Source organism: Delphinapterus leucas, chromosome 3, assembly GCF_059928025.1.
Source record: "Delphinapterus leucas isolate spDelLeu-1000000601 "Yukka" chromosome 3, BTC_Dleu_Yukka2, whole genome shotgun sequence".
Classification (NCBI taxonomy): domain Eukaryota; kingdom Metazoa; phylum Chordata; class Mammalia; order Artiodactyla; family Monodontidae; genus Delphinapterus; species Delphinapterus leucas.
The window spans coordinates 78,442,298-78,457,762 of NC_143131.1; the positions used below are offsets into that span (position 1 = coordinate 78,442,298).

Sequence of the window (15,465 nt, forward strand, 5' to 3'; positions counted from 1 at the left end):
ACCATAAATTGCAAAAAGTACCATCAATTTATAAATAGATTTTGGTGAAAGAAAAAGTTAACACAGCATAAGACATGTGTGTTTAATATGTTCATATCAAAATGCGAAACAAACATGTATCTGGAAATTAAAGAAATAAGAAAGTTCTTTTTATCTCCTTTTTTCTGCTACAAACTCTTTCCCTTCATTTAACTAAAGACTATTATAGGGTCTTAAATTTCTTTACAGTTAATTTAAATCAGTGCCTGGAATTCCCCGGCAGTCCAGTGGTTAGGACTCCGAGCTCTCACTGCTGAGGACCTAGGTTCAATACCTGGTTGGGGAACTAAGATCCCACAAGCTGCGCGGCCAAAAAAAAAAATCAGTGCCCTCCTTTTGTCTTTTATTTCACATCTCTTGTATATTTGGGCACACTTCTTTGTTGTTCTTTTGCCTGATGTATATTTTTAATCTCTTCAGTTTCTTACTCATCATTTGCTGGTTCCCCTTTGTCCCAAAGCAATTATCACACAGCCATGTCTCTGCCACTTTCTGGCTCTATCAATTTCCAGGCAATCCCTATTACTTTTCCTCATTTCTGGGTTTTTTTTTTCTTTTTTTTTTAAACTTTTTATTTTACACTGGAGTATAGTTGATTAACAATGTTGTGTTAGTTTCCCGTGTATAACAAAGTGATTCAGTTATACATATAAATGTATCTATTCTTTTTCAAATTCTTTTCCCATTTAGATTATTATAGAATATTGAGCAGAGTTCCCTGTGCTATATAGTAAGTCCTTGTTGGTCATCCATTTAAAATATAGCAGTGTATACGTGTTGATCCCAAACTCCCTAACTATCCCTCCCCTCACCTCATTTCTGTTTTTATAAGAAATGTATGTGCAATTGTGTTTTAAGTGTCTCTCTTATTTTAAGTGTCTTCTTTTAAATATTTTAAGTGTCTGTTATTATCACCTTTGTAGCTTTATCAGTATATGCTTCTTTTACAGTGGCATTTCTTTAGTTTCCTCCCTTAGTTTTTCCTTATAGAACTTCCCCTACCCCATTTCCAAATTTGCATATCTTTTTATCCTTGTTCTGCTTTCTTGAGGTACACTGATCAGAACTGCAAAAGATTATTAAAGGTTGGGATGATCTCAGTTTTCCCTCAATATATTTCATAGTGATATTTGGCATTTTGTTTGTCTTTTTGACTGTAGCAGCTAAATAATCCAGTATCTGTCTGCAGTGAGTTCTAGTCTATTCCTACTCATTCTGTCACTTTATATGTTAGTTGATTAATATGCACTGTTTAAATCATTTTTCTTTGAATATTGTTTTATATTTGCCTATAATGCAAATTTTCTTCTCTGCAGTCTTGATACACCATTATCATTACTTGCCATTTCATACATCATAAAAGTTAAAAGTCATCTGCAAACTGGAAGATTTCACAATGTATATATCAGATTATATAAGAAAATACTAAATAAAGTTGTTTGGAGTGAGGGAATTTTCATTTATCCACATAGAGGGACAACCTGCCTGTCCCTGCCTAGTTTATGTTACTTGACAATTAGCACTTCTTTAGCCAAACAAAGCATTCCCAGAAACCCCTTTGCATTCCTTCCCCACTCTTCTGGAAATTATGTAGGTTCTCTGAAATTGTAGATTTTTTTCCTATAATTTGTCAATTATTACAATTTTTTAAAACTCATAGTTCTACATAGATTTTTTTTGTTTTGTTTTTATCTTTGACTGATGTTTGGTAATAGAGTCCTTCTGAGTCACATTTCCCAGCAGAACATGTTTTATTAACAGCATTTTGATCATGTGTTGATTAGACCTGCCCAACTAAAGTAAGTAAAGCCAAAAATTAGTGTCTCTCCAGTTCTAAACTGGAAATTAACATTCCAAGGCTTAATGTGTTTCATAATGAACATTTTTATTATGAAAAGGGAAAAGTTACATTTATATGATTGGTGGAGGAGAGTGAAGAGAATATCTATGCATGGATCTTTATATAAAACACTGAAACAGGGGCTTCCCTGGTGGCGCAGTGGTTGAGAGTCCGCCTGCCGAGGCAGGGGACACGGGTTCGTGCCCCGGTCCGGGAAGATCCCACATGCCGCTGAGTGGCTGGGCCCGTGAGCCATGGCCGCTGAGCCTGCGCGTCCGGAGCCCGTGCTCCGCAACGGAAGAGGCCACAACAGTGAGAGGCCCACGTACCACACACACACAAAAAAAAGACAAAAAAAGCCACTGAAACATCCTATTAACCAGATGTTAACCAGAGATAAGGTAGAAAGAGAATGATGCAAGAGGGATTCAACAAGAACCTTATGCTGGAGCCAGGAAACAGCACTGTAACATTATTTATCTAAAATTAACCTTTTACAAGTGATAAAGGGTTAATATTAATAGAACTCTCACAAATCTATAAGAGAAAGAGACATACCCTATTAACAAATTGACCAAAATATATAAATAAGCAATTCACAACAGAAGACACACAAATGGCCAAGATATTTTCAGAGATTCAAACTCAGTAGTCTGAAAAATATTAAAATAAGAAGATACCATTTTTCTTTCACACATAGAGTTTGCAAAGATTTTTAAACAGCAGAAAAGCTTATATTGGAAATAGGCCTTCTCATATTCTGCTGTTGGGAGTATAAACTGGCACAGATTTCCTGGAGGCAAATGTGGCATTACATTCCAAATTACTTAGAAATATGCATACATTTTGACCTAGAAAATTCCAATTTTAGAAATTAACCTGTAGATATACAAAAAGATTTATCTCCATGGATATTATTGTATTATGATGTTATATTAAAGAATTAGAAACAGTATGAATATCTAGTAGTAATGAACTGGGTAAAAATTAGTCAACTTTGTTTTAAAAAGTGAAATGATACATGGAAATGGCTCCCATGTATTATCGAAAAGAAAATGTAAGCTCTAAAACCGTATAAAATTTTTTTGTTTTGGTTTGATTTGTTGTTTATTGAGATAAGATATCTATCTAATTTATTGACCAGATCAGCACATTTTTTAGAGTAAAAGGATACTATTAACAATTACACCAGGGACTTCCCTGGTGGCTCAGGGGTTAAGAATCCACCTGCCAATGCAGGGGACACAGGTTCGAGCCCTGGTCCGGGAAGATCCCCCATGCCATGGAGCAACTAAGCCCGCGAGCCACAACTACTGAGCCTGCGTGCCACAACTACTGAAGCCCGTGCGTCTAGAGCCCGTGCTCCGCAGCAAGAGAAGCCACCACAATGAGAAGCATGCATACTGCAACAAAGAGTAGCTCCCGCTCGCCGCAACTAGAGAAAGCCCGCGCATAGCAACAAAGACCCAACGCGGCCAAAAATAAATAAATAAATAAATAAATAAATAAATAAACTTAAACAAAAAAACTCCCAGATATTTCTCTAAAAAAAAAAAAAAAAAAAAAATTACACCAGGATTAGCATAAACTGAGTCTGTTGCCTTGTTGAACAGCCTTACCAATCAATAAGGCAAAGATAATTCTGATGGTCTATGTTTAATCTCATGTTTAATTCAACCTTGTAAAATGAAATTACTTACTTCTAGAAGGGTTTAAAGCTATCAATACTTTTAGTAGTGATTAGTAACTCTAAAATTTGACCTGTGGGACAGTGTATTCTATTTTTCCTAAGCTTAATAAATAGATTTTGATAAAGTATCTATGAAGGACTTCTTATTTTGTGATTCTTCTAACCAACTAGGAGCTTAAAATAGATATAAAATATAATCTATTCTTAGAATTCCAAAGGTCCTTTATTACCTTAGCCACAGCTGTATTGTTTTGTATGGATCCAATTTATACACAAGAGTATGGGATTAAATTTCTCAGATCAAAGCCTCAAGCCAGACTTCCTCTTCCCTTCCATTCTATGGACCTTAGAAATGTATAAAAGATGGTGATTCAAAAAACCTCAAATAGAAAGATATTAAATAGGAAAAACCAACTGGGATTCCTGTTTTAATAAACCTACCTTACTATAAAGAGCTTGTTGAAATTTAAGATGGTATAATGCATTTATAAAAAGGTCTGAATTTACAAATAGTTTTTAAAGGTATTTTAGAAAAGTGATTATTTTCTATAAAATGATATTTTATGATAAAGTAGGAAGAGTATTCTTAGTCTATGTATCTTTGTAGGTCCTATCACATTATCATTTTCTAGTACTGGCAGAAGAGTGCCATTTTATGAATAGGAATTCTTTATACTATTAAAGTTGATATCATTATTGCATAGATTATTCTTTAAAAATTGCTCCCCAACCTGTGATAAACCATAATGGGAAAGAATATGAAAAAGAATGTGTGTGTGTATATATACATATTATATATATATATTATATATATATGAATCATTTTGCTGTACAGCAGGAATTAGCACAACACTATTAATCAACTATACTTCAATAAAATAAATTTTAAAAAAATTACTCCCCAAAATATTTTCTTCTCTAATAATCTAGTATCAACATCCTTTAGCTCAGTTAGAAATAAAGGTAATCTCATTTTTAAATTAAAATTGTTTGGACTTTCTCTTTTAAACTTCTTATTTTCAGCTGAATTTTTTTCATTAATAGTTGGCCTTTTTTGTAAAACACCTAACTTCTTTTCACATAAAGGATAAATCCAGAATTTTTTTGAATTGTGAAAATGTAATTGTATAAAAATGCAGTTGTGTTTAAAAGAATGCTTCATTGCTAGTGATTTAAATTGCAAAACCCTCCTTATCACAGGATCTTAGTGGAGGGTTGGGAGGGTCATTCTACATAGACTATTTTGTTTTTATTGGCTGAAAAATATTGGGAAGTTGAATAACTACAGTAAGGCAAAACTTGAGGAGCAGTATTGAAGAGTCCAGACATCCTGGAGTCAAGACTGCCTAAATTCAAATCCTCCTCCAGTATTTACCAACTGTATACCCTTGGGCCAGTAACTTAACATCTCTGGTCTTCAGTTTTCTTATCAATAAAATAGAAATAATAGTGGCTATTCCATAGCTTAGAACAATGACTGGAACATGGTAAACAATTAAATGTTAGATATTATTGCCATTAATATTTTTTATTCTTCTTAGGTATGCCCTAAAAAATGTACATAGCTTGCATCATTGCCATACCAGGCTAATCCCTTATCTACCCATACACTTGGGAAGAAATATAAGCTTATCTTTCTTCAGGAGACCATCACAAATATCCAGGTCTGCATTTTTACCCATTTGATTACTGTTTTAAATTTAAGTCACTTTATTAAGAATCATGCAGTTACTACTAATATTTGCTTCTACTGCCAAGAATGATGAAACTTCCTTAACACGGAATTCTAACGATAGATTTTCCAGAAGAAAAAAATATGAAAAATGGTTTTAAACAAAGATCAAAGAGCTTTCTGAAAAGCAGTTTAAGCTGAAGTGCTTTTAAGGAAATAACTGATAAACATATGAAAAATGAACACACAGTTTCCCAAAGCACAGAAAAATTAATAAAGATTAAATACATATTTATTAAATACTGTGGATATTTGACAAGGATTTTATTCTTCAACATCAATTTACACAGGTGTATTATTCTACTGATCCTAGACAGGAAACAAGTCACATTATCACTTGCCTGAACTGCAATAGCTTCCTAATTCTTTCCTTCTGCCCGTACTCACTTTTAGTCAATTCACCATACAGTAGTTACTGTCAAACATGTCACGATTCTGCTCAAAATCACTTAGAGTAAAATCGAGAATCTCTAATTGGGCCTGGGAGTCCAACATGATCGCCTCCCCTATCTAACACATCTTGTAGAATTTTACCTCTCACTTACTCTGCTCCAGCCATGCTGGACTCCTTTGCCTTTGGGGAACGGAATGAAGCAGCTTCCTGCCTCAGGGTGTTTACAGTTGCTATTCCCTGGGAGAATGCCCTTCCTCCCCATGCAGATATCTATTGAGCTCATCTAGCCCTTTCTCAGGTCTCTGTCTATGTCACCTCATCAGAGACGCCTTCCCTGACCACACTATATAACACAGCACATAAACACATACCTGCCATCGTTCTCTATTCCCCTGATCCTGCTTTATTTTTCTTCACCTCACTTATCACCATCTGACATATTTGTCTGTCTCCCCACATTAGAAGGTAAGCTCCAAGCGTCTGAGAGAGCTTATCTGCTTCGTTCACTGTTGTTGCCCTACACCTGGAACAGCACCTAGTTTGTTAGATGCTGGGGTTTTGGGTTTTTTTTGAGTAAAAAAAATTAATACTTAAATGGACTCATCCTAGTTTAATACTGACTTCTCATATAAACATAGCAGAATTATTTAAATTTTCTTAGTCTAACAAGCTTCTTTAGGAAAATTAGGCTAAGAACAGATCTGAAATAAGGTATTTCTAAGTATTAAAGGTGATTAAACTGCTGAATACAGGAACTTCCCAGTCATGGGTATCTGCCAGTTGGTCCCTGCTTCCCAGCCATCTTCAAAGCCCTCTTCTGTCCCTTCCTCTGCCTCGCAGTGGTGCCCCATGACGGCTGACACACAGACCAGCCCGACCCAGCCTATTCCCTGGCTACTTTCTCTCCTTACAGAAAGTAGCCTACTGTCTTGTAGCTCAATTAGTTTCGTCTTGGGCCATCTTTTTCTCTCATGCACATCCTCTTTAACATCTTTGCTCCTCCTTCTTCTGTTTTTAACCAGTTATCTCTGAAATACTTCTCTTTCTTTCCTTCCTTCCTTCACTTGTTCTTTCACTCTTTCTCAAAAAAGTCCCTGATGATGATTGGTTGGCAGAAGATTAGTACTTGTAATATGCTCCTTCCAAGGAAATGGAAGATACAAATTTTTTAATTAAGTTATATGTAAAACAAGTACCTTCAGAACATTTATAGAGGTCTTTGTCTACTTCCTTATTGTCTTTTTTTCCTTATTGTCTTTTAATTCATTTGTTTTTCCTCAAATATGTACAGTCAAGTTAAATTAATTTTCTTATTCAATTTTAATTTCTAGCATTGCAGATATATTACATTCTATTTTTTATTGGAAATACTTAATTATTTCTAAATTAATGTTTCTAAAAACATGGAACATTGAAACCAGAAAAGCTGCAGGGGAGGCAACTACAGATTCCTTTCGGAACTATCGCAAGGACCCAGCCATAATTAACGGTAATTTTTTTTTCGCGGCTTGCGGGATCTTAGTTCCCTGACCAGGGATTGAACCGGGCCCATGGCAGTGAAAGCACAGAGTCCTAACCACTGGACCACCAGGGAATTCTCAATGATTGATAATTTTTCTATAGGAAAAAGATAGTTTGAGTTCCAAACAAATACCTTAAAAGCAATTTTTTAAAATACAACCTTTCTTTGACGTTAAACATTTCTCATGCTATTGTTTTCTATGTCTATATTTGATAAGGAAAAAATAGATTATTTTTCTCTAAAGCAGTATAATCCAGGATTTCCCAATGTATGTTCTGCAAAATACTAGTTCCTCAAGATGCTACTTCGGGGTAAAAAGATGTTCTGTCATCAAGTAACTTTGGGACAGATGGCGTACTACATACCACCCTTGAAGGTTTATGATACACATCATCAATAAATTTATTTAATTTTAACCACTGTTTGCAAACATATGTAACTACTAGACTCCTTTCTCGTATAGGTCTTGTTAATGTCCTGTGGGACCAATTTGAAAAACACCTGTGATCATTCCATCATTTGGAAATACAGTACTTATGATATTAACTAATATTTGTTGAGGGTTTCCTATGTGTCAGACACTGTTCTCAGAATTTTACATAAATTTTCATATTTAAACCTAAAATAAACCTATGAAATTCAGGCATTATTATTATTCCCCTTTTACAAATGACAAAACTGAGGTTCAGAATGGTTAATAACATGCCCAAGGTCACAATTCTAGTGAAGTAATAAGCATTTGGATCTAGGCAGTCTGTTTACAAAAATCCATATACAGCCTCTAGTCTCTGCGACCTTTAATGATGTCATTTATGAATGTTCAACTAATGAAAGAATGAGTTATTTTAAAATACTGTGTTATTTAGATATTGCTGGAATTCCTCTGCCTCAGAACCTGAGTGGATACTCTCTGCTGCCATTGTCATCAGAAATGTTTAAGAATGAACGAAAATTCAAAAACCTACATCCGCCCTGGATTCTGAGTGAATTCCATGGATGCAATGTAAATGCTTCCGCCTACATGCTTCGAACTAACCAATGGAAGTATATAGCCTACTCTGATGGTGCTTCAGTATTGCCTCAACTCTTTGGTAAATTTGTTGATATATTTTTTAAGTATAGATTATGTGTAATGAGTTGACCTACACAGCATTTGCTCAAGGGAGCCAGTAATCCATCTAAATAAATGTCTGCAGTTTCTCATGCTAGGCCAGTTTACAAAAGGTTGCCCTAGTGAGGAGCAGCTTCTTTGCAAATCAGCATCCGAATTCCAAAGCAAGTGCCCTGAGGCTTTTGATCTGGGTCTCAAGATTGCCACCATTGTTTTCTCTGATCAAGGTGTCTTCCAATACTCATGGTTATCGGTCCCAATCAGTAGTCAACACCCTCTTATTGTACCTTGGATTCAGTTGTTCTGGAAAATTAACTGCTCTCTTATGGAGCCTGACATTCTACATTTATTAGTTAATGTTCACCCCATCCCTACAAGACGTTACTATCATCTTTATTTTATAGAGAAGACTAGAGTTCAGAGACTAGCGTTCAGATACCTGCACAAGGTCTCACAGCTCAGAAGTGGCAGAACTGGGATTTCAACCCAGGTTTGACTCCAAAATCCATGCTCCTTCCACCCTACAAAAGCCTGCTAGATTCACTACTCTGAATTTGTTTTTAAGCAGCATTATTAGATTTATGGTTTTACTTATCCTTTGTCCTCCTTTTGCACATAAAATACATGCTAAAGCTATTTTTAATATTCCTTTCTCCCTAAGTTTTTTTCCCAGTTACAAATGTCAAAATTATTAACTCAAAATAATTCTTCAGAGGCCAAACTGATTGACACCCCCCGCGCTTAACTCTAAAAGGAGGAGATTCTTGGCTTCAAAACAAGTCCTTAAGTTTTCATTCTGTTGAATAATGGGCATCTCTTGTTCATTCATTGGTTACGTTCTGCAAAAAGGAGATGTGCCTGTCAAAGAATCAGTGGGGGAGCCTGCCTTTCCTGTATTCTGGGGTTTATTCACTGACTTCCCTTTCCCAAAGAGGTGCCGTCTGAAATCACCTAGCAAAACCATAAATGTCTTCAGGATCTTCTGGCTAATGCACTCAAATAGGCCTGTAGGGGTTTTTCCCTCACTGTGAATTGTTCATTTACAGTCTTAAGTAACTTGTCATAAGATCTTTGATTTTTCCAATTAGACTGGCATCCTAGTTATATCCTCTGTCTTCCTACATTGTAGGTAAAAGGGGTGTTTATGTTATCTGAAATATTTATCATTTTCTTGATGATAGTGATTGAGAGTTTTTATTTCCATGGCTATTTGCTCAAATAGACACAATCAATGAATGTAATTTTCAAAAATTCAAGCATAGGATGCTAACGAATATTTAAAAAAAAAACAAAAAAAAACTAGGAGTAAGTGAAGTTGCAAGAACTTGACTCCACTATATAAAAAATTCTTCAGCTGGAACATCTGGGGTTGTTGAAATGGGACAATATAAGCACTACTATATATATATATATATATATATATATATATATATATATATATATATACACATATTTTTTTGCATGTCAAAGTAAGCAAGGCATCACAGATAGGAAGAATTGTGGCTAAGCCATCTAAGAATAGATAAGAAAAAAAAAAGGGATAGCAGGATGATGGTAAGAAGGAAGATAATTTGGACATACATTTAGAGAGGTGTTTAACTTTCAGTATATTATTTTTCCATTTACACTGTCCTTTAGCTTACTATACTAAGAAGAACTGAGGGGAAAAAAAAGAAGAACTGAGAATAAAAATAAATTTTAATATGTTATTCGTCACAGAGTAATGACATTCTAAAAGATGGTTTTTAAGCAGATAATTTTAACAGAGCAGGACCCTATGGGGCCTTCCTGGGACAGGCCTTCCCCCATATCCTCTGCTTTAGCTCCTCTCTGAAGTACTTAAATAACAGTATTTGATGCACATTTCCTGAGTTGTTTTACAGATGTGAAAACCCCCCACCAAATGGAAGATGTTATAACTACTTGATGACCATGAGCACATTGCCCCAGGCCTCCTGGAGCCTAAGGACTGATAAAGTTAACCCCTGTGACACCACCCTGTTCCCTCATCAGCCAATCAGAGAATTGTGCATGATCACGTACTCTGCGAGCCCCCTCCCTCAACCTGGCTTTTAAAAATGCTTTGCTGAAACTCTTCCGGGAGCTCAGGGGGTTTTAGGGCGTGAGCCACCCGATAAACCTTTCTCTGCTCCAAACTGCGACATTTCAGTGTGTTTATAGCCCCACTGTGCATCAGGCACACGAACTTGCGTCCCAGGAAGGCCCCATAGGGTCCTGCTCGGTTACAACTCCCCCCTTTTCTTTGATACTCCTCAATCTTGAGGAGAACAAGTTTTGAATGAGAAAAGGACTAAAGATTCAGATAAGGAGGTTAATCATAAACTTGACAGAGGTACCCACAGGGTCCTGCTCGGTTATATAACTGTTTTGAGAGGTATTCAATTTTCTTTTTTTCTTTCAGATCTTTCCTCAGATCCAGATGAACTAACAAATATTGCTACAAAATTTCCAGAAGTTACTGCTTCTTTGGATCAGAAGCTTCGTTCCATTATAAACTACCCTAAGGTTTCTGCTTCTGTCCACCGATACAATAAAGAGCAGTTTATCAAGTGGAAACAAAGTATAGGGCAAAACTATTCAAATGTCATAGCAAATCTTAGGTGGCATCAGGATTGGCTGAAAGAACCATGGAAGTATGAAAATGCCATTGATCAGTGGCTTAAAATCCACTCTGATCCATAAAATATTTGAACAAAAATAAGAAAATAATGTTCTAGAGCTATATAGAAATATGTTAAAAGATCATGATTAATTATGCATTTTAAACATTAGTTTTAATAATTACTGATTTTCAGTTAAAGAATGTACTCTTCTAAAATAAAATATCAATCATTATAGAATTACATATTTTCAAACTCATTACTATCAAGACCTTATTCTTATAAACTTCTGACAACTTAACCGAAATATTAAAAGGGTAGAATCAAATACTATAATATAAAGTTGTGTTCCTCTGAATATTATGGAATATAAAATATTTTAACAATTTTTATTACTTATGACCCATAAAATAGTTGTTTTTGAGTATTTGATGGTGTCTGATGAGTTATTTTTATTTGATGGGATATAGATCATTTGGATGTATTTGATGGGAGTATTTGGAGTATTTTAATGGTACACAGACCACGGATATGGCGGAAATTATTATTTTTTAAAATAGGTAATACATGCACAAGGTACAAGCTTCAAAAAGGTACTAAACAGTTAACAGTGAGCATGAAGTCTCTCTCCTTTCCCAGTCCCCCAGCCACCCAGTACCCCTTCCTGGTGGCAACTACTGTAACCACCTATGTATCCTTTGAGAGACAGATCGGCTTCTACAAACTTTATATTCTTCCCCAGCACCCGCCCCTGACACACACACACAAATGGTAGCATACTATAAAAGATGTTCTACAGCTTGCTCTCTTTATTTCCATTTAACAAAGACACCGAGGACTTCCCTGGTGGCCCAGTGGTTAAGACTCCGCGCTTCCACTGTGGCGGGCACAGATCCCTGGTCCAGGAACTAAGATCCCCACATGCCGTGCGGCACAGCCAAATAAATAAACAAATAAATAAATAAATAATTTTAAAAATGAAAAATAAAAAAACACCTAGAAGTGAATTACTGGGGCAAGACTATATCTAGCAAAATTACTCTAGATACCACCAAATTACCCCTAAAGAAGTTATACCAATTTATACTCTTACCAGCAATGCATGGCCTCACATTTGCTGCCAACTGGGTAGATAAAAAATACTTTATTATTGTTTTTCTTCTTTTTCTTACTATGAGTAAGGTAGATCATATTTTCATATATTTAATAGCCACTGGAATTTCCTTTACATGACCTTTCTTATTTCTATTCTTTGCCTATTTTTCTGTTGGTTGGTTGTCTTTTTTATTAGAGGCATACTTTAGATATTAGCTCTCTGTCTGTTAGAGAAGCTACAAATATTTTTTTCCTTTTCATAATTTGTCTTTTGACTTTGTCCTGGTGTTTGTTGACATGTAGAAATTGGTATTTTCATGCAAATTTATGAATCTTTGCTTTTGTGGCTTGGAGATTTTGTGTCATATTTAGAATGGCCTTCCCCACTTATCTTCTTTTAGAGTTTTATTTTTTACCCTTAGATCTTTGACCCATGGGAATGTATTACATATTAGAGATCTAACTTCCGTTTGTTTTTTTAAGATGGCCACCCCAATTGACCTTTTATTGAGTAAGCTAATATTTGTCCCATTAGTTAGAAAATGCCACTCTATTATAGAACATCTTTTATTGAACAAATTATCTTTTCCTCTATTGATCTGAAACGCCGTTTTCATTATATACAAGTCACATTGACATTTGGGTCCTTTCAAAACATTTTTTACTTTGCAGTGGACCATTCTATTTTGTTTATGAATAGGGTAGGCAATATCTGGTGATACTATTTTCTTTGCAACAGTTTTCATTTTCGGAATTGTCCTTGGCTATTCTTGCTAACTTATTTTTCCCATACAAATTTAGAATAAGTTTGTGTAGTTCCAGAAATGAAAAATCTTGTTAGCCTTTTTATGATATATTAAATTTATAGCCTACTTTAGGGCAAATTGAATTCTTTGTGATATTCGGTTTTTCTGAAGAATATAGTACACTTTTCCCTTTCTTCAAGCCTTCTTTATATTGCTCAGTAGCATTCTAAGTTTTCTTCATATAGATCAGTTTCTTCTTAGAGATTTTTGGAAAGTAGGGACCTTTAAAAAAATACCACCTAGGACCCATCCCACACCAGTGGAATTAGAATTCTAGGGATGGCACCTGGGCAGTTTTGTTCTCATTGCTGTTTTGTTTGTTAAGCCCTCCAGCGGATGATCCTAATGTGCAGCCAGAGGTGAGTTTATTCCTAGGTGTTTTATCATTTGTTGGTGTTGTGCTATTTTAAGTAGATGTTTCTTCCATTATATCTTCTAATTGGTTATTTGTATATACAAATTTTATTTCTTTATATTTACTTTGTACCAATAATACAATTTTTTTGGTACTAATAGTTTTCCAGTTGGTATCTTGTATTTCTCTGGTAAAAAGTTTATCTGCAAATAATAATTTTACCCAATTTCCTTTTAACCTGACTTCCTTTTTCAAACTGTCTTGGAAGTTTTCTTCATCAGACAACTCATCACCTTTACTTTCTTTATTGTTCTTCAGTGAATTGGTATGAGCTTATCTTTGCAGTTATGTATGAATTTCTGAGAAATAATTTTCACTTCAGATATATTCTGAAGTAAAACCCATAAGAGAAAGATCTCAATATTTAAACTATTGAGGTTAAAATTAAAATATACAAATCTACCTCTCATCTCCTAATTAAACCTAAGGAATAAAAAATAGCTAATGTGTGATGTATATGGTAAACATAGGGAAAAATAAAGCAATAATAATAGAAACGTGGTTTTGAAAACATAAGCATGTGAAGATAAATATAATCCACCTCATTCTATTCAAACTCCTTAAGATGCATTCACTGTTAGAATTTACCAAGCATCTGCGATGTTTTAAGCTTATTCAATGTAGGATCATAATTAGGTAAAATTGAGGTTTTAAGACAATATCTAATTCAAAATGGTATCTAACAACCATGAAAACAGAAAAAGAAGAAAAACTTGGAAAACGAGACAAATTATCTAATGCCAGAATCTGAGAGGAACTGACACTAATTATAAACTGGATTGAGGACAATCTTTGGGCTTCATCTTTCCCAACCTCCACCATTACCACCCTGTTCCAAACTACCATAATCTGTTGTATGGAATTTTGCAATAGCTTCCTAGGAGGTCTCCCTGAGTCTGCCCTAGGCTTTCCTCAGTCTCTTCTCAACACAGCAGCCAGAGTGATCAGATCACATCACTGGATACTCAAACCCTCCACTGGTTTCTCACCTTACTCTGTGAAAGCCTGTCGAATGAAAAAAAAAAAAAAAGCACAACCTAAAAGTTGAGAATTGTGTTTTATTCCGCGAACTTGCTGAGGACTTGAGCCCAGCAGGCAGCCTCTCAGATAACTCTGAGGGAGAGGCTGCTCTGAAGAGGTAAGGGAGGATCCAGGATATATAGTTTTTGCAACAAAAACCAGGCAGTCAGAATATCAAAAGATTACTGTTAATTAAAGAAAACCAGACATCTCAAGTTAATGAATTTAGCGCTTTTCTATGTATGGGAAGATGCAAGAGTCTGGGCTCAATGAAATCATTCCTTTGATAGGCACCTGAACTATCTAGGGCCAGTATCCTACTTTCTAGATCCTGAATCCCTTCAGAGTGCACAGTCGGGGGTGGCTGCAGTGACTGATGGCTTGATCCTTTGTTTATTGATATGGCAGGTGACATTCTTGGTCACAAGCCCAAATCATTACAGTGGCCTTCAGGGCTCTAAATGATCCGGGGGGCATATTGTACATCTCCCGCACTCTACTTGGTTCACTCTGCTCCAGCCACACTGGCCTCCCTATCCTTTTCCAGGCACACTAGGCAAGCACCACCTCAAGACCTTTGTGCTTATCAACTCTTGGCCTGGAATGCGGTTCTTCCCTCAGATTTCCACATGGCTCTCTTTGTTATCTCCTTCCGGTCATTGCTCAAATGTTACCTAATCACAAGGGCTTCACTGCTTTATTTTTCTGCATATAAATCATTACTGTCCAACTTAGTGTATGTTTTACATACTTAATTTGTTGATACTGTCTCCCAGCCCTCCTACCCACTAGGATGGAAGCTCCATACAGGAATGGCCTTTTGTCCTTTTTGTTTCCTAAAGTACCCTAAGGGCCTGACACATAGTAGAAGCTCAGTAAATATTTGTTGAATTAATATGCAAGGAATTCGAGTTTCTCAGATATCACATTGTATTGGAAAACCAACACATTTGTCCATGGCAGGGCACGGGGTGAAAGGGAGTAGCCTTCTCATAAAACAGAGCCTTCTGGAAACAGTGAATTCTAGAAAATCCTGCACAGGAGAATTGATAAAGGGACTCTATCCCTCTGTTTCTTCTTTTTCTATGAAAAAGCCAGATACTAAATATTTTAGGCTTCGTGAGCCATATGGTCTCTTTCACAACGGCTCAACCCTGCCGTAGTAGCAAGAAAGCAGCAG

General features: G+C 35.7%; 1 protein-coding gene across 1 annotated transcript in view; it reads left to right on the top strand.

The window, feature by feature from the left end:
• The window catches only part of ARSK (arylsulfatase family member K), a 44,012-nt gene extending 31,292 nt beyond the window's left edge, over positions 1-12,720 (top strand). The window contains exons 7-8 of the mRNA XM_022592683.3: positions 8,084-8,308; positions 10,751-12,720. Coding sequence (XP_022448391.3) covers positions 8,084-8,308; positions 10,751-11,031 — 506 coding nt within the window. The 3' untranslated portion in view covers positions 11,032-12,720. The remainder of the gene's footprint in view (positions 1-8,083; positions 8,309-10,750) is intronic.
• Positions 12,721-15,465: the final 2,745 nt, after the last annotated feature.